Source organism: Lithobates pipiens, unplaced genomic scaffold, assembly GCF_037356315.1.
Source record: "Lithobates pipiens isolate NorthernLeopardFrog02 unplaced genomic scaffold, aLitPip1_a1.2 Scaffold_22, whole genome shotgun sequence".
Taxonomy (NCBI): domain Eukaryota; kingdom Metazoa; phylum Chordata; class Amphibia; order Anura; family Ranidae; genus Lithobates; species Lithobates pipiens.
The window spans coordinates 190,643,638-190,666,235 of record NW_027507784.1 but is presented as its reverse complement, the minus strand read 5'-3'; the positions used below and the strand labels follow the sequence as shown (position 1 = coordinate 190,666,235).

Genomic DNA, 22,598 nt, shown 5'->3' with positions numbered 1-22,598 from the left:
AATACACTGTGCATACATATGTGGCCTCTAATCTGGCAGAATTTCATCATATCTGTGTTATATCAGTTTAATAATTGCATCTCTCCTAATGCATACCTGATTTCCTACAGAACTGAAGCCCCACCATACTGTTAAATGAAGTAATGATAATTATCCCAGGTATCTACATTTTTTGTTTTTCTCTTGTCAACAGTATTAGCTCTGGTCAGCTTGGGTACAGCAATGAGTAAATGACATAATAGCATATGATGAATAGATACAGTGCGATCCAGGAAAGTGATATTATTAGCCATATGGATGTGCTTTTAAACTTTAATATTTATCTGTGACATGGACATCATGGTCATGAGAAATTACTGGAAATAAGGACAAAACTGACAAAAGTGTCTAGGATTTAAAAAAACTAAAAAACTGTCTGCTCCGCTATCTATTCTGCAAATTCAGAGTCAGGAATGATAAACATGTGACAGGTGATGGTACAAAGTAATAGCATCCCATGGCTTATTCCATAAATATGCCATTTAAATATTCTAAAACCATCAGACCTTAGTGCAGCCAGAATAAAGAAACTGAAGAAACAGATGCGCACATTGTGTTCTGGTAAAATAACTAATTACCATAATATACACAGTGTCCATTTACTCAATACATCACAGCAGTTAGAACATTTAACTATATAAATGTAAATTGTACACTATCTATGCCACCTTCTGTTCATCACTGTGTCTGCATTCAACAGCACGGCACACTATAACACATATACAATTTTTCCTGAACTTGCTTATATTACACAAAAACTAACTTTTTGGTAAATTTAAGATTGCAATCATGCCATGTACTTACATGACCCAAAATACAGTCCACACCACAAGAGCAAGAATTTGGAGCCAAACATGAGCCTCCCGTTGACTGACATGTACATTTACTTCTCCAGTATAACTGTAGATCTGCGATACATCACCATCAATGTATGCTGTGTCTATGTATCAGTACCACCTGTACTATTATATTTAACCAGGTGGACCCCCCAGCTACACTGTTACAACACTGGTTTAGCTTTAGAAAATGCTACTGATCAGGGTTATCCAGGAACTGTAAATATGTTTACTGGTGTGTTTGTGAAAGCTCAAATGTATAGGGCATTGGGTCTTAAAGCTGACCTATAGACATACCATTAATGTTATATTTATATTTCTAGTGATAAGAAATGCTGTGGAAGTGAATTCCAAGCATTCATACACAAAATCACTTGCAATTTCCTCTACTGACAGCCTGTGCTGGACAGCAAGGGAATGTTTGTGGCAGTTGGTGCAGATAAAACAGTGCAGGCTCCAGCACATCCCAATCTCTTTTACAGAGTAGGTAGTGCTGTTGATTAGTGGGTGGAGGACAGTTTCCTGGCGCCCTCTGGCAGACCTGTCCCTATATTATCACTCGGCAGCCAGGCAACCTGGCAGAAGCAAACTTTTGAACAATTATTTAAGTCACTAAAAGTAAAGTGATAACGACAAACTTTAACAAAATGCACTCGATTAACTGCATAACGTTGTATTTTCTAGAAAGCTAGAGTTCAGCTTTAACTGTCGGGTCTGTGGGTACTAACTGCCATATGATCTGTCTTTTCATGAAAAAATTGGTCAACAATCTGATGTCTAAAATGGTCCTTCGAGGTAACTGCTTACTTTTAGGGACAATGGTCAATTGATCAAGCTGGAAACCTGATCAACCTTTCCCACTGATATGCTGCATTTCTTCCGTTCTTTGCAACGCCTCCCATCCTTTCTCAGTAGAGTTTATCTGCAAGTTAAATCAAGCAGAGCTTGCAAGTATATGTGACTTGTCTTTTGCTCCAGCTGCCTTGGGACGTGCAGACTGTATTTCTACATCTGCTGCCCTGTGTGTATATGGGCAGCAGTAAGAGAGGCAAACATGGTGAGTTTGTAAAGTGTACCTGTTTATCAGAATACCAGCTGTTTTTCCTTCAGTCACTGCCAAATAATCTCACTTGCTATTTTACCTATGTAAACAACACATTGGTATGAAGTGGTCCTACTCTAGTCATTTTTATACACATCTTGGAGGAAAGGATTGTACAAAATGACTGAAAAAGCAGCAGAGTAGTCCTAGGCAGTTATCAAGTCTAGGCCATACATAAGCATAAACTATATAAAAATACATACAGACATAAGCAAGCCAAATATACATGTTTATATTTTGTGATGTGTGGATTATTAACATTAATTCAAAAATGTACACAGACATCAGCAAGCAGATATATATTTTATATTTAGTGTTAATAGTGTCTCTTTCATTAAATATTTCCCTATTGTGTGCATAATGTCCAAATTGCTAATATTCAGATTATTTTGGCAGTTTTATATCACACACGTATAGTTAATAACAAATAAGGGGCAATTTCAGAGTGGCTACTTTATATATTTCTTGAGAGCTGCGGTAGTTATATTCTACTTACTATATACAGTGGTATTTTGGGTGAGTATTTAAAACAAGAGGTTTTAGCTTTATAGACCCTCTCTACTCCCTTAGACTACCTAAGGTGATAATGATGATAATAACGATATTACTTATTCCCCGGTGTTCCTTAAAAATGTGTGAGCCTATTGTGTCAAATTCTTAGTGAAACTACAAAATGTCTCAAATATGTGAGAACCGTATTCCTCCAAGCACCAATACTATTTTCTACTGCCTTTAAATCACCCCCACCAATAATTACAGTAAATTGAGCTATAGAAAGCAGTCTATATACACATTTCAAACACACACATATACAAACATACAGCTGTTGTCTACTGTTTGCTAATGTAGTCAAAACTATTAAAATCTTTATAAAACTGTGGCTAGATCACTGGATAATAAATGTAAAGGAAAACTATGTCCTTTTGTTAATTTAGACCCTTTTTATAAAACAGAATGTTACTTAAAGCAACACATCTGATGAAACCCTGGGTGACTTAATTTAAAGAGAGCCTGTCGGGCATTTTAAACCTTGGACAATACAAGTCCTGCCCAAGAGTAGGAACTACAAGATGTCTGCCATTGATTTTAGAAGGTATATTTCCTTCCTTGTTAGGTACACTTTGAGGTTGATTTACAAAAACTGGAGAATGCAAACTCTGGTGCAGCTGTACATGATAGCCAAACAGCTTCTAACGTCTAGCTTCTAACTTCAGCTTGCTCAATTAAGCTTTGATAAGAAAAAAAAACTGGAAGCTGATTGGTTTCTATGCAGAACTACACAAGATTTTGCACTCAGTTTTAGTAAATCAACCTCTTTGTTAGTAAGTAAGCATTGACTTCCCAGGCTTCTTCCCTATGAAGTCAGACATGCAACATCCTACCTGTGCTCATGTAAAAAATTGTCATTCATTTCTCCTTTTTTTGAAAGTTGTGATAACCACTGCAGACAGATTTCAGAGCACCTCATGGGGTCATTCAAAGTGTACTTCCTAAAGTCTTAGCTCTGTAATATCTTCCTTTTTGTAAGGAAGAGCTAGCAGTAAGAGTGATTGGGGATACCTCTCCAGGACTGATGCACTATTGCAATGTCTGGATTAAACACAAAAGCTCTAAACAGGTAAGTTGTGTTCTCCCATTTCAATTTCAGTGGTGTGTACCTTTAAATATTTAAAATGACAGGCAGGCTAACTTCATGTAAATTGAGGTGTGTTAATACACAGATTTTCAAACTTTTTCAAATTTCTTTTATAATAATCTGTCATTAGAAGAAGCCCCTCTCTCAGAAGCATCTGATGAATGATTTCTAGGCTACATAGAAGTTCTCAGGTAGTGACTTCACTCACATTAATTCTAAACAGGCTCAGTTTCACTGCCCGGAGACAAACAATCAATCTGTAAATCATGGAATGGCAGAGGCAGATAGTATCAGAAGCTTCAGAGACAGGTGTTTTTTCATGTCATATTCCCTTTAGGTGCTTATACCAAATGCATTATAACTTGCCCTAGAGGCAGCTGTGTTTAACAGTTCTCTATCACACAGAGCACCTTGCATACTCTTTTGGCCAATTAAATGCTAAAAACTAAAGAATGATGAAACTTGGGAGAGAAGTGAGAGTAATGTGTCATTTACACTTAGAGCTGCATCCTTAACCCTGGCAAAAACTTTTGAAAGGCCAAGTCTGAGAATTTTTCAGGATTAGAGAATGATGAAGTTCCTGGACACTGGAGATGTCCAATTGATTTGTTGTAGCTGGCAGCTGGTGGAGAGAAAATGAAGGTTCAGGACAAAGTTCCCATAAGTCACTCAGACTCAATTAACACACTATACTCACATCATTCTCTGACCGATTCCCAGTTTATACCTTAGAGCAGTGTATTCTCTAATCTCACAATGTCAATGTGTGTGGTGCACTTCTTAAAGGCCCAATAATGATTAATTACCACAAGTTCTTTCAAACTATAAAACTACAATACATTATTGTAAATGTATTGGATAATATTGCAGTTACTGTTTAACGTGATATAAATTCAAGGTTAATATGTTAGGAATAAAATTAACAAAAGATTAAAAATTGGTAGCTATTTGCAAGACTTTCTAAGAGATAAATGTATAAGCAGCATCCTCATCAAAATATGTTGCTCCCATCTAAAACAAGATTTTTCTTTATCAAAACATATTACCACCTGTACTCTTTTAACAGCTTTCATTTCCATATAAACCAATGACTTAAAATCAGAAGCTTATAAATCAAATTCAACTTATGCACTTTGGTCTATTTGGAGAGCAGTTGACTGAGTAGGTGCTTCATAGGAATCTTCTAGTTCCTCGGGTTTTGGCTTATATTCAGGGCTAAACGGATTCTCACTTTCAAGGTCTATTTCACTCTCATCTTCATCTTCAACAATAGCCAACTCTGTACTTTTCCTCACCACATGTACTTCATCGGTTTTGTCTTCTTTATCTGTGGCATCTTTAGTCACCTTTACTTCTTCATGCATCTTTACATCCTCTGTTGGAGAAGTGTTTTCATGTTCTGGACTGCCATTCTGCTCATTCTCATCTTGTTCTTCTACAGCTTCCTTTTTTTCCTCAGTCTCTGTATGTTTCTCTTCATCGTTAGATTTCTTTACACTAAAGGCTATTGGAGCTTTGAGTGATGAACCTTTTGAAGTTTTATTATGGGATGGTGTAAAAGACTTTTTAATTTTTTCTCTTCTTTCTGGAGACACAATTCTAGTGCTAATCTTGCTCATTTTCTTTTCTATATTTTGACGAGAAAAAGCTTTTTTCAGGCTATCTACTTTCTTTAGACTAGATCTCTTCATTTTCTCAGCTCTACTGGGCTCGAATTTTTCATCTATGCTGTCATCATGGCCATCCTCATCGTGATTAATTTCATCATCTGAAGATAGGTCAATTGTTTGCATGGTCTCCTCCTGTACCTTGTTTGGGTCAGTAGGTTCTTCATTGCCTTCTGTAATGCTGGGAACTGGTGTTGGTTCTTTCACAAAGACGCTAGCAGGTATTTCATTTTCTTCCTGAACACAAAAAAGGCATGACATTAGTAAAGTTTCGATAATTCACACGTGGGAACATAAATGACAAAGTATATACCTCAAAACTTAACATTTGAAAAAGTCATTTTTACTAACATCACCACATAATCAAATTACACTTTTTTAATAATTTTTCAAAAGTAATGAGCTTGACAGGTAAGAATGTCTTTCACAATGCATACATTCATAAATTACCATTCACTTGTCAATTGGCCTATATATTTGTATAGTACGTTTTAAAGGAAATCTGTAGTAAGATATAAGACACAGACGCACAGTGAAGATTTTATATTGATGTTTTGACAAGGTACACGCACACCCTGAGCAAAGTCCTTAGGAAGACAAGCTTGTGCCTCGTTGAAACGACAAAATGAAATCTGCATTCAATTGTCAAGACATGAGTGCCACTATCTCTTTTGGACTATATATATATATATATATATATATATATATATATATATATATATATATATATATATAAGAATCTAGATACACCGTAAAAGACCTCCCCTCTAGTGTATCACCACAGCGCTCAATCTCCTCTCCTAGTAGCTGCCACTTAAACACTTAATATATAACCCAGAAGGTGAGACAAAAGGAAAAAAGGGAAAAAAATAAAAGTAAAAATAAATCACAAAAAACACCTTGTGGCGCTAAATAACTCCTAAACAGTGATGTACTATAATAATAAAATTAATCCACGTGAAAAATATAAAAACATTTACATGTGCATAATAAATTTCAAACAGATTCCAAAAAATATATTAAAAAAGTACTGTGATCCAAATGTCAGATAAATTGCTAAAAGCAATCACATGTGCATATTAGTGTTCTAATACTAATACAGAAAATAGTGATCAAAGTCCCAAAAGAAAAATGAAAAAAATAATAATACTGTAAATAAACCCGAATCAGTTCAAAGACTCCTTTTCAAGTGAAAAAAACACACATAAAACAAAGTGTCCATATATTGAAAAACCTCCACCGCACCCTTGGTGTTCGTGCCCCCCTCGTTTGGAACACTCACCAGCTGTATTGCTCAGCACTCTCGTGTCGAGCCAAAAGAGCTTATGAGTTATTTAGCGCCACAAGGTGTTTTTTGTGATTTATTTTTACTTTTATTTTTTTCCCTTTTTTCCTTTTGTCTCACCTTCTGGGTTATATATATATATATATATATATATATATATATATATATATATATATATATATATATATATATATATATAGGCTACCATCGCTAATCACCTTCTGAAAATACTAGTTCCATGGCTGTTTCTTAGTGCAATATTTCATGCACTCACCTAGAATAGGCATGCAGATCTGGATAAGCAAAAAGTCAAAGGGGATTGATTTAATATGAATGAGTGAATGAGGTGAAGCTCTGCTGACTTTCATCATCAAATCACGTGCACACAAAGTGCAGTTTTTATAAATTTCCTTGCACATGATTGGCCATTCTTTTTCTCTTGCAAAGGGAACAATCTAGTTACCTTAGTAAATCAACTGCATTGTCTTAGCAATTACTAAAGCCACTGGATCAGCATACAGTTGAGGGAACATGTATTTTGATTAGAAGTCAACAGTGACAGCTTCAAAATGTTCTTTTTGCAAGTTTTACTTTGTCTGTACTTCCTGTCACTTCAAAGTTATTCATAAATAATTATTGAATTCCTTGTGACTGGTGGAAACGAGGTTTAACCTCCACATACAAAAGGGCTATTTACTGTAAGGGCTATTTAAATGTGGGAATGTCTTCCACGGGAACTGGCTCTAGCTGACTTAGTGGAATTAATAAAAAGGGCTGAGGGCCAGTTCACACCATAAAAACGCAGTCCAGGGTGCGTTCCAGATGATTTTCTGCATGTGCGTTTTTTACACATTTTGATGCATTTTTGGTGCGTTTTTGATGCAGTCCCGTGCATTTTTCCCCTATTTTTTCTTAACCGTAATTAAAGACATGTGTGTTCCATTGCGTTTTTTGTGCATTTAGGTGTGTTCCTGTGTGTTTCAGGCTGGATTCACACCTATGCATTTTTATTGCTTTTTTGCATTTTGCAGATTTGCACTTCAGTCCATTTAACATTGTTTCCTATGGAAAACCTTTTGTAGTGCAAATCTTCAAAATGCAAAAAAGCACAAAAAATGCATAGGTGTGAATCCAGTCTAAAGTCCAATGCAGGAAAAATGCAGCATGTTCTACTTTTTTTATGGAATTGGAATGCACTGGAACTGCAAGCACTGTTGTGAACTATGCCATTGGAAACCATATAACTTACTTTCCATGTGTTTTGATGCAGAAAAAAACACACTGGATTGCATGCGGTGTGAACTGGCCCTCAGGCTGGATTCACACTTATGCATTTTTTGTGCTTTTTGCATTTTGCAGATTTGCCCTACAGATCGTGTTCCATAGGAAACCATGTTAAATGGACTGTAGTGCAAATCTGAAAAATGCAAAAAGCACTAAAACTGCATAGGCGTGAATCCAGCCTAAGGCTCGATTCACATCTATGCATGTTGCTTTTGAGCGTTTCTGAAGTGCTTTTTGCAGTGCTTGCCGCATTTTTGGACACATGTTTTTACCACGATTTTGCCGCATTTTGCGTTTTTTTTTACACTGTGGTTGCTTAGCGACCAGCTATATACAGTGTAAAAAATTGGAGGAAAAAAACGCAAATCGTGGCAAAATCGCGGTAAAAACACAGTACTTGCGTTTTGGATGTGGGTCCATTGACTTCTATTACATGCAAAACGCTGCATTTTGCATGAGAAAAAGTCCCCGACCCTTTCCAAAAACGCAGAGGCACAAAAATGCATTGATGTGAACATGTTCCTTAGGAACCCATGTTAAAAAATTTCTGCAAAATGCAAATGTGACTCGTGGGGAAATTTATTTTATTACTATTATAGTATTTTTTATAATTATTTATAGTTATTTATTATATTATAATTTATGATTTCGTGTTATAAACTTTAACATACCCAGGATGTCTACTAGACTCTTGTTTGGACAGATTTAAGTGAGTTATTACTAAGGCCGCGTACACACTGTTCGCCCAACTTTGTCCGTCCAACAGTTTCGGCAAACAGTCCGCTCAAAATTAGCATGGACGGACATGGCCACACACGACGAACGAACAGTCCGCTGAAACCGTGCGCGATGACGTGAACGGCACGTACGACGGGACGAAAAATACGATGTCCTATACACTGCATTATAACTTTCGGCGTGTAAATCCTTTCTGAGCATGCGCGGAACTTAGTTTGTCGAACAAGCCTACACACGGGCGGACTGTCCGCTGAAACAAGGTTTCAGCGGACAGTTTTTCGGAATTTCCGAAAAACCTTGTCCGTCCAACTGTCCGCTGAAACTGTCCGCTGAAAGCCCACACACGAGCGGACTGTCCGCCCAAACACTGTTCAGCGGACAAGGTTGGGCGAACAGTCCGCCCGTGTGTACGCGGCCTAAGAATTACAGACCTACAATAAAAAACGGCAAATTTCCATGCAAAACACGCAAAAATATGACAATCATACCACCAGGGCGGTTAAGAGCTTTCCAGTCCCTGCCATTGACTGTGCTGGGTGTTTGCTTTTAGCATGGAAGAGTGTTTACATAGGGCCGCATATATGCGCCTCTCAATGGCGTTAAAGCCTGCACGCCGAGAGGCTGCATATGTTAGAGGGAAGAGGTTAAAATTACATACTGTGAAGTGCAGCAAGATCACCAGTGCCACTGCAAACCGCTCGCCTGCATAATATGATACTTTAAGATGTATTTTATACATTAATACACTTGTAAAATGTATTGTGGTTTTGTTTTACGCAGTGTTGTTTTGTTAGTAATATTTAATTTTTTTTTACATATTTTTATATCACTTGATTATTGAAAGTTTTTTTTTTCTGTGAATTTGGTGAAGGCAGTACTGCACTATATATTTTATTATTGGTAGCCACCAATGGTCATGGCTAGCTTGGAGCAAAACAAAATATATCTAACAAGCATTTTATGAGGTCAGTTGTATGCTAGACCTGTGAAGGCAGTTCATCTGACATTCTGAGAACAATGTTTCTATCTGCTGTTCTATTTTGCTCTATGAAAAAAAAAAAAAAACATAAAAAACCCCAAAAAACAATGGAAAAAATAATTCCTAAAAAGCACTTAAAACGCTGGTGAGGTGCAAATGGGTGCCTCCTAAATACTTGACAAATACAGCCATTCCCTGTATGACTGCTCAAGTAAAAGGCAGCGGTGAACAATACATTTTCCTGACACACACTATTGCAATGTAACATGTCAACACTAGCCTAAGGGTTGTGTCATACGTCCAATGTGCTGACTTTTGTCCTTCCAAGATACTTGCCATTCAATATAATAGTAAAAGAACCGAAAATGCTGCATGTACTAATCCCTTTATTTTTCTAGCTTATGGCAATGGCATAGTAGTTAAAAAGTAAAGCACAACAAACCTTTATTATGTGTAACAATGACACCTTCCACATGGCTTCTACAGGCCATCTGAACTAGGGTATTCTCTCTCTGAGGTGCGAGTCTGCAACACCAACCATCAGCAAAATAACAGTATCATCCTAAAATCTTAACCCTCAGCACTTTCATATCACCAGCCTCAGTGATGCGCACAGTTAACAATTTATACCATTGTTAGAATACTCCAGCTAATTCAAGTGGTAGTTAGTGACATTTAACTGGACTTCTTTTATTATTATTATTATTCAGGATTTATATAGCGCCAGCAATTTACGCAGTGCTTTACAATATAAAAAGGAGACAATACAGTTACAATACAATAAAATACAAGAGGATTAAGAGGGCCCTGCTCAGAAGAGCTTACAATCTAATAGCGTGGGGAAGGTGGTACAAAAGGTTATAACTGCCGGGAATGAGCTGATGGAAGTGGTAGGAGATTAGTTTGAGACATGATAGGCTTCCCTGAATAGATGAGTTTTCAGGGATCGCCTGAAGGTAACAAGAGTAGGGGATAGCCGGACCAGTGGAGGTAGCGAGTTCCAGAGGATTGGAGAGGCTCTGGAGAAATCCTGGAGAAGAGCATGGGAGGAGGAGACGAGAGAGCTTGAGAGTAGGAGGTCTTGAGAAGAACGGAGGGGACGATTTGGGTGATATTTGGAGACAAGATTGGTGATGTAGCTCGGGGCAGAGTTGTGAATGGCTTTGTATGTTGTGGTTAGTATTTTGAATTTAATTCCCTCTGTGATTGGGAGCCAGTGTAGGGATTGGAGGAGAGGGTTGGCAGACACTGAGCAGTTGGTAAGGTGGATAAGTCTGGCAGCAGCATTCATGATAGACTGAAGAGGAGATGCAGGCCAATGAGAAGGGAGTTGCAATAGTCAAGGCGAGATATAATAAGGGAGTGAATGAGGCCTCATGCACACTTGAGCTTAAAAACACTACTTTTACAGGGTTTGAGCTTTTTTTTTTTTTGGCCTCCATATTAACCTATGTGTCCATGCACTCTATAGACATTTACAAGAATTTACAGGCAGGGAAGTTTCGAGGCAGAAAAAAAAACATCACCTATGCATTCAGGAGAGGAGCTTTGGAGCACAAAAAATGCTTGATGAACCTAAATGCATCTAAATGCTAACATTTAGGCACTTTTAGCGCTTGAGCATTTTTTCATTTCAATGGCAAGAATAAATTAATATTCTACCCAATTAAATTAATAAAGGCCCAAGTGATTGACGCACCTAAACATGCTTCAGAAAATGTGGCTTAGGAGTGTTTTTGCAGCTTCTTTTCTCCTGCCAGGAGAAAAGGCAGGCGTTTTGTAGCTTATCCAAACCACTTCTTCGGTTATAGTGAGTATCAAAAAAATACCCCAGCATTTATATTCACATAGGTAGCACCAACACCTGGAGACAATCACCATTGTTCAAGAACAGGATGGGAGGTGTGAAAATTGTGGAACCACCCTGTTCTAGTTACATAATTCCATCCTTGGTGTCAGGAAGGCTTCATGGATGGATCAGAATTGCCAGCAAATACAAATTTAAAAAAAAACTGGGTGGGCCCCCCCCCAATCCATACCAGGGACTTTGGGTCTGTTAGAGATTTTAAGGGGAACCCCAAACCAAAATAAAAAAAAATGGTGTAAGGTCCCCCCAAAATCCATACCAGACTCTTATCTGAGCATGCAGCCCAGAAGGAAAGGGGGAAACGAGCGAGGGCCCCCTGTCCTGAACCATACCAGGCCACCTGCCCTCAACATAGGGAGGGTTCTTTGGGGCCCAAAGCATCTTGTCCCCATGTTGATGGGGACAAGGGTCTCTTCCACACAACCCGGGCTTGGTGGTTGTGGGGTTGCGGGTATTGATTTATCGGAATCTGAAAGCCCCTTTTACAAGAGTGCTCCCAGATCCCGCCCCTGTGTACCCCTACTCATTCACCAAAAAATTAGTTAAAGCAGACCTTCAGTCATTTTTTTCAACTTTCCATCTATTAAATCTTCTGCCCTTGTTGTTTTAACTTTGGATAGTAAAACATTTTTTTCTGCCAGTGAATACCCTATACAGCCCACTTCCTGTTTATTGTCTGGTAAAAAGCCTAGGCTTATGACATCATGCACAGCTCTCTCTCTCACTCTCATGAAAGTTTGCCAGGAAGGGGGGGGAGTGAGTCATAATAGGGCCAATGAGAGCTGCAGAGCTGGAGGTGTGCCTCTGTATGTCTGTGTAAACCCAAGAAGTTAACAGGCGGCAACAAAAAAACATCATCTGCTGAACACGACTTCTCCTATCCAGGGACACAGCCCAATGACAGGTATACATAGGGGCAGGGTTACCTGGTGACGTACCCAGATGACCCTGCCCCCATGTCTATCTCCCATTGGGTGAGTGTCATTATGGGGTGGGATCACCCAATGATGTCACAGGTAACCTGCCCCTATGTTTCTGTCATTCACAGATAAACCCACCCCTTTGTAATGTCATTGACCCAGCATGCCCCATTCTTTAAAATTTGTCTGCAACTCTGTGTACATTCAGCTGTCAGCGGGCAAGCCCACTGACAACTGATGAGTCATTGGTTGTTAAGGATACAGCGACTGGCTTCCCGGCCTGCTCCTTAACAACCATCTTTTTCACACAAAATTTGCATCTGATATTTCCTCTGGATCATATGTAATTTCCCCATTTGGTTTTACAATTTTTTCTATATAACTTGGGGGTTGTTGTTTTCTTAATGTTCGGGCTAATATTTTCCCAGGCTTATTTCCAAATTTATACCATTGTGCTCTATCTTTATCTCTTATCTGAAGGGAATCTTCATCAAGCACTGACTGCAATTCCAGTTGTTTTTCCTTTAATCTAGCTCCATCATACAATTTCCTACTTGCTTTATGCATTTCTTCTAGTTCTTTAATCTCTCGTTCCAACTGAGATTTTTTTTTGTATTTTTTCTTTTTTTATTCTTGCTCCGTGTTTGATGAATATTCCCCTCAGCACACATTTTAATGTTTCCCATTGAATTGGAGGTGAAGTTTCATCCCCTTCATGAGTTATCAAAAATTCTTCTATAACTTGTTGTATTTCTGCCTCACATTTTTTATCTTTAATTAAATTATCATTCAGTCTCCATATCCCATTCCTTTTCTTCGTTTCAATCACTGAAAGTTCCACATATATTGGGGCATGGTCCGACCAGAGGAATCCCCCTATTTCTGTTATTGGTTTCATCATTAAACCATCTTTATTTATAAAAAAATAATCTAATCCGTGATATGAGTTATGAATATTTGAATAATATGTATAATTTTTTTTCCATTTGATGTTGAACCCTCCATATATCTGTTAGTTGATATTTTCTCAATATACCCTTAACCTCCCTGGCGGTACGATTATTTCGGATTTTAGGTGCTAAAAGCGGTACCATTATTTTGCATGAAAATTTGGCGTTTTATATTGTAGTCCTGCAATTCTTAGGAATAACTCACTTAAATCTGTCCAAACCAGAGTCTAGCAGACATCCCGGGTATAATAAAATTTTGAAAAATGAAATCATAAATTATAATATAATAAATAATTATAAATAATTGTATCAAATAATAATATAACAATAATAAAAATTATTCAATAATGTAATCACATCAAAAACACTGAAATTTGCTCAGTTGCAGAATTGTCACTGTCATTACTTTTCAGTATTTGATGACGGATCTCCCCACAAATCGCTATCGCTCAATTCTGCGAGTGATTCTAATTTATTATCGCTGTTTTCTAGCTGGTCTAAAACCATTTTTGATGTAAAAGGACAGTTTTGGTTGCTATGGACAATCTCCAGTTTCCAGGCATAAAGAACAGTTTTTATTACATAAAACTGCATGCAGGACACTGGACAGAACACTAGAGACAAAGGGGATGTGAAATATTTACATACAGCAATGTAATCTGTAAGATAACATTATACTGTATGTTTACTGTTTGTTTCACTTTTTGAATTTGGCGCCGATCTCCGTCCCCGTGCGTCGCAACGCTCGCAGGGCACGGAGATCGGCGATGTAATGCATCGAGCGAGACACGGCTCGCTCGTACAGCGGGGAGACAACGCTGGATCCGAGGGAGAAGGTAAGTAAACCTCCTCCTGGATCCAGCGATGCAGTCCCGAGACTGGCTCGGGGATACCGCTTTTGGTATGAAAATTCCACCCCGAGCCAGACTCGGGAATACCGTCAGGGGGGTTAAATTCCTTTATTCTACTGTTGTTATATTTTTTTTGTAATTGAGTATTTGTAGTATCTTTCTTTACATCCATTAAAAAATTTATATCACCACCCACTATTACTACTCCCTCCGCCTTCTCCATTGCGTCCGATAGGGCTTTTGTACCATTCTCAATTTGTCCATAATTAGGGAGATACAAGTTAATTATAGTAAATTTTTTCCATATAACATAAACTTTATTATTAAAGATCTCCCATCTTTGCCTTCATGTTTTTGTAATATTTGGACCTGTAAGTCCCTATGGAACGCAATTGATACCCCTTTTGATTTGGAATATGGAAATGTATCATGTATCATCACTGGAGAAATATCATGGACCATAGGGAAGATAAAGATCAGGAGAGGAAAGAGAGAGGTAAAAAAAAAAAGGGAGAGAAAGACAAGGGAAAGAAGGGAAAAGGGGGGGGGGGAAGAGGGAGAGTCCCCCTATACTTTATTAGTGTTTATATTAAAATTGGACCTATAGCAAAAAAAAAAAATTGCTATTACTTCCTGGTGGGGATATTAAAAAAATAGCAGGAATAAGAAAATGGGAGGAAGAAATGGGGCAGGAGTTGACAGAGAAAGAATGGGAAGAGATTTTTGAAGGAATATATAAAACACCCTTAGCTATTAAGTATCAAGAAAAAAACTATAAAATTATATTAAGATGGTATAGGAGCTCAGTAGTTATGAATAGAATAAATAAAGAGAACTCTGAACTCTGTTGGAGGTGTAAGAATGAAAAAGGTACTCTAGAGCATATTTGGTACAGTTGTTGGAAGATAAAAATATTTTGGGGTAAGATAATAGAACTATATCAGAAGGTGACAGGTATAAGAATACATTTTGATATAAAGACAGTATTATTCTCCCATACATCTGAAAAATTAAAACAAAAAGAGATGGAATTTTTGTACCAAATGACTACAGTAGCTAAAACCGTAATAGCACGTAAATGGAAAAAGGAAGAAGCTCCAATAATAATAGAGTGGAACTATGAGATGAGCGAAATGTTTTTCATGGAGAAACAAATTAGACAAGAGGGTCATGTAGAGAAACAGATTTCAAAATACTGGAAAAAATGGGAGGAATTGAGTACCTCGGGAAAAATGTGGGAATTCATGTAAGAGAGGGGTAGGGGGGTTGAATGGGGTAGTATTGATAAGATGTTGTATGTTGTATGGTTTTTTTTTTTTTTTTCCTTCTGTAATGTATGGGAAATGTTTTATAATGAGGTGAAATTTGAATGGTAAATGTCGAATGTATGTTTTAAAATATAAAATAAAGAGAAATTTGAAACAAAATTTGCATCTGAATTTAAATTGTTCTGAAAATGTTGTAATTTGTTAGAAAACGAATATACAAAACAAATAAAAAAAAATCCATTACTATTTCATTCGGAGATTTGGATACATTCAAACCTCCGAATAACCAAAGATTTCTCTGAATTCATATTCAGACCGAAATAAATTGCACGTGTCTAGTTAAAAGTGCTTTATATGTGCAAGACAGATGGTGTTGCCCCACCCCTGTTTAATGATGTTTTTTTTTCTCTTTTGATGTAGATGGCCTCTTTCATGCATCTTGTAAACATGTTGTCCTACTGATACTTATTGGAACTGAAGAAGTGGCTTTAAAAAGCTACAAAACTTCTTCAACATTACAAAACAAGTTCAGTTAGATGTGTCTTACTACTTGATATACCATGACCTGGATAAATGAGAATCTTCACAGACATACTCCAGGTAAAACCTGAGGAGAAATTAGATCTTCCTCTATATCCAGGTGGAAACAAGTTTTTCTATTTGCAGTGGTGGGCAAGTGAATGAGAGGTGAGTAATATATTGTGACACACCTGACTTTCTTAGCTCAATGGTAGTGCTAAAACAGTGAGTTTACTCCACACCAGATATAGTTTTCAGGGCTTTCCTGACCACTTTTATTTAACCACTTGCTTACTGGGCACTTAAACCCCCCTCAGTCCCAGACCAATTTTCAGCTTTCAGCGCTGATGCACTTTGAGTGACAATTGCGCGGTCATACAACACTGTACCCAAATGAAATTTTTATCATTTTTTTCCCACAAATAGAGCTTTCTTTTGGTGGTATTTAGTTACAGCTCGGAGTTTTATTTTTTGCTAAACAAACAAAAAAAGATGCAAAAAAAAAAAAAAAAAAAATCATGTTTTAATAGTTTGTTATAAAATTTTGCAAACGGGTCATTTTTCTCCTTCATTGAAGTGCGCTGATTAGGCGGCACTGATAGGCTGCATTGGTGGGCACTGATGGGCTGCATTGGTGGGCACTGATGGGCTGCATTGGTGGGCACTGATAGGCTGCACTGGTGGGCACTGATAGGCATAGTTAAGGCGGCACTAATAGGCACAGATAAGGCGGCACCGATGGGCACAGATAAGGCGGCACTGATGGGCAAAGATGGGCACAGATAAGATGGCACGGATGGGTGGCACGGATAAGTGGCACGGATGGGTGGCACGGATGGGCACTGATAGGTACCACAGATAGATGGGACTGATGGGCACTGATAGGTGGCACTGATAGGTGGCTCTGATAGGTGGCACTGCTGGGCACTGATGGGCGGCACTGCTGGGCACTGATGGGCGGCACTGCTGGGCACTGATGGGCGGCACTGGGGTGCAGCACCTGAGGCAGATTTTGGGTGGCACTGTGGGTGGCACTGCTGGGTGGCACTGTGGGTGGCACTGTGGGCACTGCTGGGTGGCACTGTGGGCACTGCTGGGTGGCACTGTGGGCACTATGGGCACTGCTGGGTGGCACTGACAGGGGGGCACTTACTTTATTCAGGATGGCACTGCGGGTGGCAGGTGGGCACTGGCAGGGGGCAGGTGTCCTTTTATATTGCTGGCCGTGATCGGGACTGATGTCCCGAACACGGCCGCCGGCGATCGGCTTTTTTTTTTTCTCCTCGCGCTGTCAGCGCGAGGAGGAATACTAGCCGATTACCGGCTCCGTTTTATCACATGATCAGCTGTCATTGGCTGACAGCTGATCACGTGATAAGGGGTCGGGATCGACCCCTTACACGGATCGGTGATCAGGCGAGTCTCACGGACTCGCCGATCACAGAGCGCGCCGCGCGCGCCCCTCAGGGGGCGCGCAGGCCGCTCGTAACCGGGACTACGTCAATAGACGTAGTCCCGAAAATGTGGGTCCGCGCTATTGCCGTCATTTTGCAATAGCGCGGATCCCAAGTGGTTAAATGATCATCAAAAATTTCATACAGGTATGTCTTCCCACGCAGGGGGTTCTCACCATCACTGCACTAACATAACATTCAGGCCTCTGGCTCTCTTGCGGCAGGTTTACTGCTCCAAGTACCTCTTCAGGGCCTCTCCTGAACTTTTAATACCTTTGTGGTCCTCCTGACCACTCCAGCTCTGCTACCTAGCTGTTTGTCTCTCGTAGACTCTGTACAGTTTCTTAGCTGCACCGTCCCTCGTGGATTTTCTCTTAGGCTTGGTCCTTACTCTGTCCCGACCCGAACACCATGGTGCACAACAGCACCTTTGTCTCCCTTAAAGACTCTGACCCCTTTGGAAGGATGGGGCTCTGAGCTCAAACTCTGGCTCACCTATGGATGCAGTACACACCTGAGCCATTAGTGTGCTTTCTACACTAAACCTAGTGTAAACAGTAGCATGGGGTCACCCTGCTACAATATTAATGATATAATGGACAATAATGTGCACCTGTTGTTTTACCCTGCAAAGGCAAGGCGCAGGTTTACTTAGATGCCTAAACTGAAACAAACCTTAGCATGCTTTTACATCATTAAAGCAAATTAAAAAACTCACATGAAAAAAAATCAAAATCAAAATAACCCACACTATGGTTCTTCTGTCATAACCTTGTAACAGCTATGGCTGGAGGCAGAAGATGAGTTCTATGCTAGTCCAATTCATAATTCATCATTTCTGTTCTGCTATTTTTATACATAAAATTATGAAAAATAACTATTATATTCTGTCAAAGGGAATTTATGGTGTATTTTTCATGAAAACATTTTGCAATGTTAATGTATTTGTTTTGTGTTAGTATTTAAAGTAAGTGCTGTAGTTCACAACTTCATCTCCCAAGAACAGGCTCTTGGTAGTCAAGGCAGCAGTATTGTTTTTTTTATTTAATTCAATTTATTTACCGTACTCAAGAAATGTTTAATATACAGACATAAGCATATCCTATCAACCAGACATACACCCCCCCCCCCCCCAAGAAAATAAAATACCCCCACTGCCCAAGCAAATATATAAAAGTAATCACAAAATACAAATACATACAGATTACAGGTTATCGAAATATGTAGGCTCCAACCAGTATTTCCATATATGATCAAATTAAAACTTAAAGTGTTACTAAACTCATAACAGTAAAATCAGTCTGTATATGCAGTAAAGCATGCTTGTTATACTGTGGAAACTAAAGGGTTAATCTCCCTGCACTGTATAAAAAGGCTGTTTGATCCTGGCTTCTCTGATACTCCCCTCCTTTCACTGCCCCCTGATAATTTCCTGATAACACAGAGTCTATTGAGTCATGCTCAGTTTAGTGTGTATTGCTAGAAAGTTTTTTTTTTTCTTGGGAGGGTGCACGTGATCAGCACAGGGCCAATCAGCACTGTCCAGACAGAGAGTTAGGGGTCTTATAGTCTCATAGGACAGTCAGAAAACTCCTCCTACAAGCTTTAACCAGTGCTTGGCTGGACACTGATAGAAGTCACAAGACTGTTCTAACTGCTGATGAGAAAAGATATTTAGCAGTTTATATTTACTAAAATAATTGCTTGTTCTGTGTACTGTGGGAGACCAGATATAGTGAATGCAGGGTCCTGGGTTTAGTAACACTTTATTACTCTGTGAAACACATGTTTGCCTCTCATATAGAATACATCTACTCAATTCCTGCAGCCATTCTACTACTATTACTGTAAAAGAAGAGGTTGAAACCCCTTTAACCAATTGCCGACCACTGCACGCCGATTTACGTCAGCAGGATGGCACGGGCAGGCAAAAGGACATACCTTTGGAATTTGCCGCCTAGCACAGTGGGAGCATGCCAGCGGGTCCTGTAAACTCGATGTTTAGCTGCAGCCCTCAATTGCGGCGAGGAGAGGCAGAACAAGGAGATGTAAACAAGGCATTTCCTGTTCTGCCTAGCAACATGACAGGGATCTACTGCTCCATGTCATTGGGAGCAGTGATCTTTGTCATGTTGTAGTGAGCCCACCCCCCCCCCCCCACAGTTAGAACACATCCAGGGAACACACTTAACCCCTTGATCGCCCCCTAGTGTTTAACCCCTTCACTGCCAGTGTCATTTAGACAGTAATCAATGGCTATTTGTAGCTCTGATCACTGTATAAATGTCAATGGTCCCACAATAGTGTCAACAGTGTCCTTTCTGTCCACCATAATGTCGCAGTCTCGAAAAAAATCACAGATTGGTGCCATTAGTAGTAAAAAACAATAAAATAATAGAAATGTCATAAATCTATACTCTATTTTGTAGACATTATAACTTTTGCGCAAACCAATCGATATACACTTATTGCGATTTTTTTTTTAACCAAAAATATGTAGAAGAATACATATTGGTTTAAACCGTGGAAGAAATTAGTTGTTTTATATATTTTTGGGGGATATTTATTATAACAAAGTAAAAAATATTGTTTTTTTTTTTCAAAATTGTTAGTTCTTTTTCATTTATAGCGCAAAAAATAAAAACAGCAGAGGTGATCAAATACCACCAAAAGAAAGCTCTATTTGTGGGGAAAAAAGGACGTCAATTTTGTTTGGGTACAACGTTGCAATTGTCAGCTAAAGCGGCGCAGTGCTGAATCGCAAAAAACGCTGTGGTCGGGAAGAGGGTAAATCCTTCCAGGGCTGAAGTGGTTAAGCACAAACATTCTGTGAGCCATGAAAAGTTCCCTGGAGGCTACAAGAGATTTATACTCATCTAATGAAGAGGACTCAAAATGCCCCAAAATACATGTTCAAAAGCAGTGGTCATCATCCCTGACCTCAGGGCCCACAGGTCAGGCCAGGTTTGCGAGATAACTGAAATGAATCACAGGGGATATCATTTGCTGCTCAGTGATTGCGGTATTCTAGTCTGCATCTCCCCAAGGTAATACATAAAACCTGGCCTGTTAGTGGGTTCTGAGGACTAGGTTGATGATCACTGTTCAAAGGGGCTACACTGAATGAAAGCCCTATTACTAACATGAATAACTTGAGACCAGTAACGTCTGAGTTTGGGACAACGCCAAAACAGATCAACCAAATTTGAGGTTGACTACACCAATTACAGTAAAAGTCCTGACACTATTGTTTTGCTGGGGAAGAAATAAATCTATGAACGTGGAGAAGAACAGAAAGCCATGGGGGAAAGGTGAAGTTGTGGTGTTTAGCAGACAAGGATGGAGCTGCTTTTGATTTTGGAGCAAGGGAGTGTTGTCAGCTATTTCCTGGATTTCCGGCAGTAAGGTGATGTTTTTTTATAGACATACTGTACACTTTAACAGCTGTTGAATGATGAGATTTCAAGCTACACACACAAAGTGCATTGTTTTCAAGTTTGTTTTCAAGTTGTCCTACAAATTCGCTTTGTGTGAAGGAGCAATAAAGCACAGACAATTTGCAGTGAAGCACCGTACAACAAAAAACGGAGCACTACACATATAAACACACATATAATTACACACATAAAAGTTACCACACATTTCTTAAAGAGATTATTTATTTCTGATCTTTTTTATATATACAAATTACACTAAACACAACCTAAATTCTCTTCAAGCAACACCATGGGTGGGTTTACGAAAGGCAATTAGGTTGGTCACTTGCAATGAAAGTAATTTAACCAGAACATAGTTCAGTAAGTCTGGAAGTCAGCAAAACTTCACGTCATTTACTAAGCTCTGTGGAACGGTTTCTTGTAAAGTGAATGGTCTATTTTTCATCAGTGAATCAACCCCTATAATTAGATGGGTTAAACATTTTCTTCCCATCTTTAATTTAAATGATTTTATATTTCTAAGTAACTATTGTATAAAAGTGTAGCGCTTCTCAAAACTTCAAACACCAAACATAATTATGCCTTCCTTACATAAGCATAATAACTGCAAAATTATACCAATGCATTTAGTGAAAAATTCCACTATGAAGTGGTGCACATAACACATAAAATCTTACGTAAGTATTGATTACTATGTAGACATATATTTGTGACTATAAAGTGAGAGGAAAGAATTTTCCAAAAAATCCAGGAGACAAAAAAAAGGGAGAAAAAAGGAAAGAGTCCCAATAAAACAGTACAGAGTCCTTTGTGTATAGTATCCTTCTATGGTCCGCAAGTGTGCAGGAAATATGTTACACCTCCTTCATGAAAAACTCGTGCATTAACCACGTGAAGTTCCCGCCACCAGGCGAATTGAACGCTTACCGGAATTATTGGATCCTCACAAATTTACATTTGGGGGATCATACAGACTTTTGCAACCATATGCAGATTCTCACAGCAACCAGTTATCCAGGGGGACCTTGAGTATAACCAATCCCTTCATATGTTGAGAGGTATTTTAATTCCAGCCAGATATATCCATAGGCATGTTTAAATACATATGAAGAAAAAAACAGGGACCAAAAATTTTTGGTCCCTGTTTTTTTTCTTCATATGTATTTACCCTAGTGATTTACCCTAGTGATGTGTTAGCAGCTCTCCTGTGTGTTTCATTTTTTCATTTTTTGGTAAGAATAGGGCAGTGTTTTGTTACAAAAATTTAAGTAACTATTGTAAACAACGTGAGGGGAATGTTTTGAAATTGGAGAAGCCAGTATCTGAAACATATATGAATGGCAACCAATCAACTTCTATCTTTCATTTTCAATGCAAAGCTTAAAACGGGAGTAAACCCAGTTTTAAGAAACACTTACTAACTTTCACATTGGTTGTGATCTCAACCAAACTTTCAAACCATCCAATGGCTGGTGTCATAACTGATCACATGTGCAGCATTATGGCAGTTGAAGAATTATTAGAGGCCAAGATGGCAGCTTCCTTAACTAAAAACGATAGGAGGGTTTACTTCCACTTTAAGTAAAAAGCCGTTCGGTCGCCATGCACAGCTGCCCAAGATCCTATCTGCTTCAGCTTTGATAAACCCCCATACTGGATTTTAGTATATATATATAGATTTTAGTATATAAATACCGTACTTCATTTTTTTTCTAATTTCAGAAAAGTTTAAGAAAAGATTGTACAAGGGGAGTTACTGTATTTTC

At 38.7% G+C, this 22,598-nt stretch overlaps 1 protein-coding gene across 1 annotated transcript in view; it reads right to left on the bottom strand.

Moving 5' to 3' along the window:
- Positions 1–298: 298 nt before the first annotated feature.
- CAVIN2 (caveolae associated protein 2) overlaps positions 299–22,598 on the bottom strand; it is a 60,103-nt gene continuing 37,803 nt past the window's right edge. Inside the window, exon 2 of the mRNA XM_077448744.1 lies at positions 299–5,517. Within this exon, the coding sequence (XP_077304870.1) occupies positions 4,738–5,517 (780 nt within the window). The 3' untranslated portion in view covers positions 299–4,737. The remainder of the gene's footprint in view (positions 5,518–22,598) is intronic.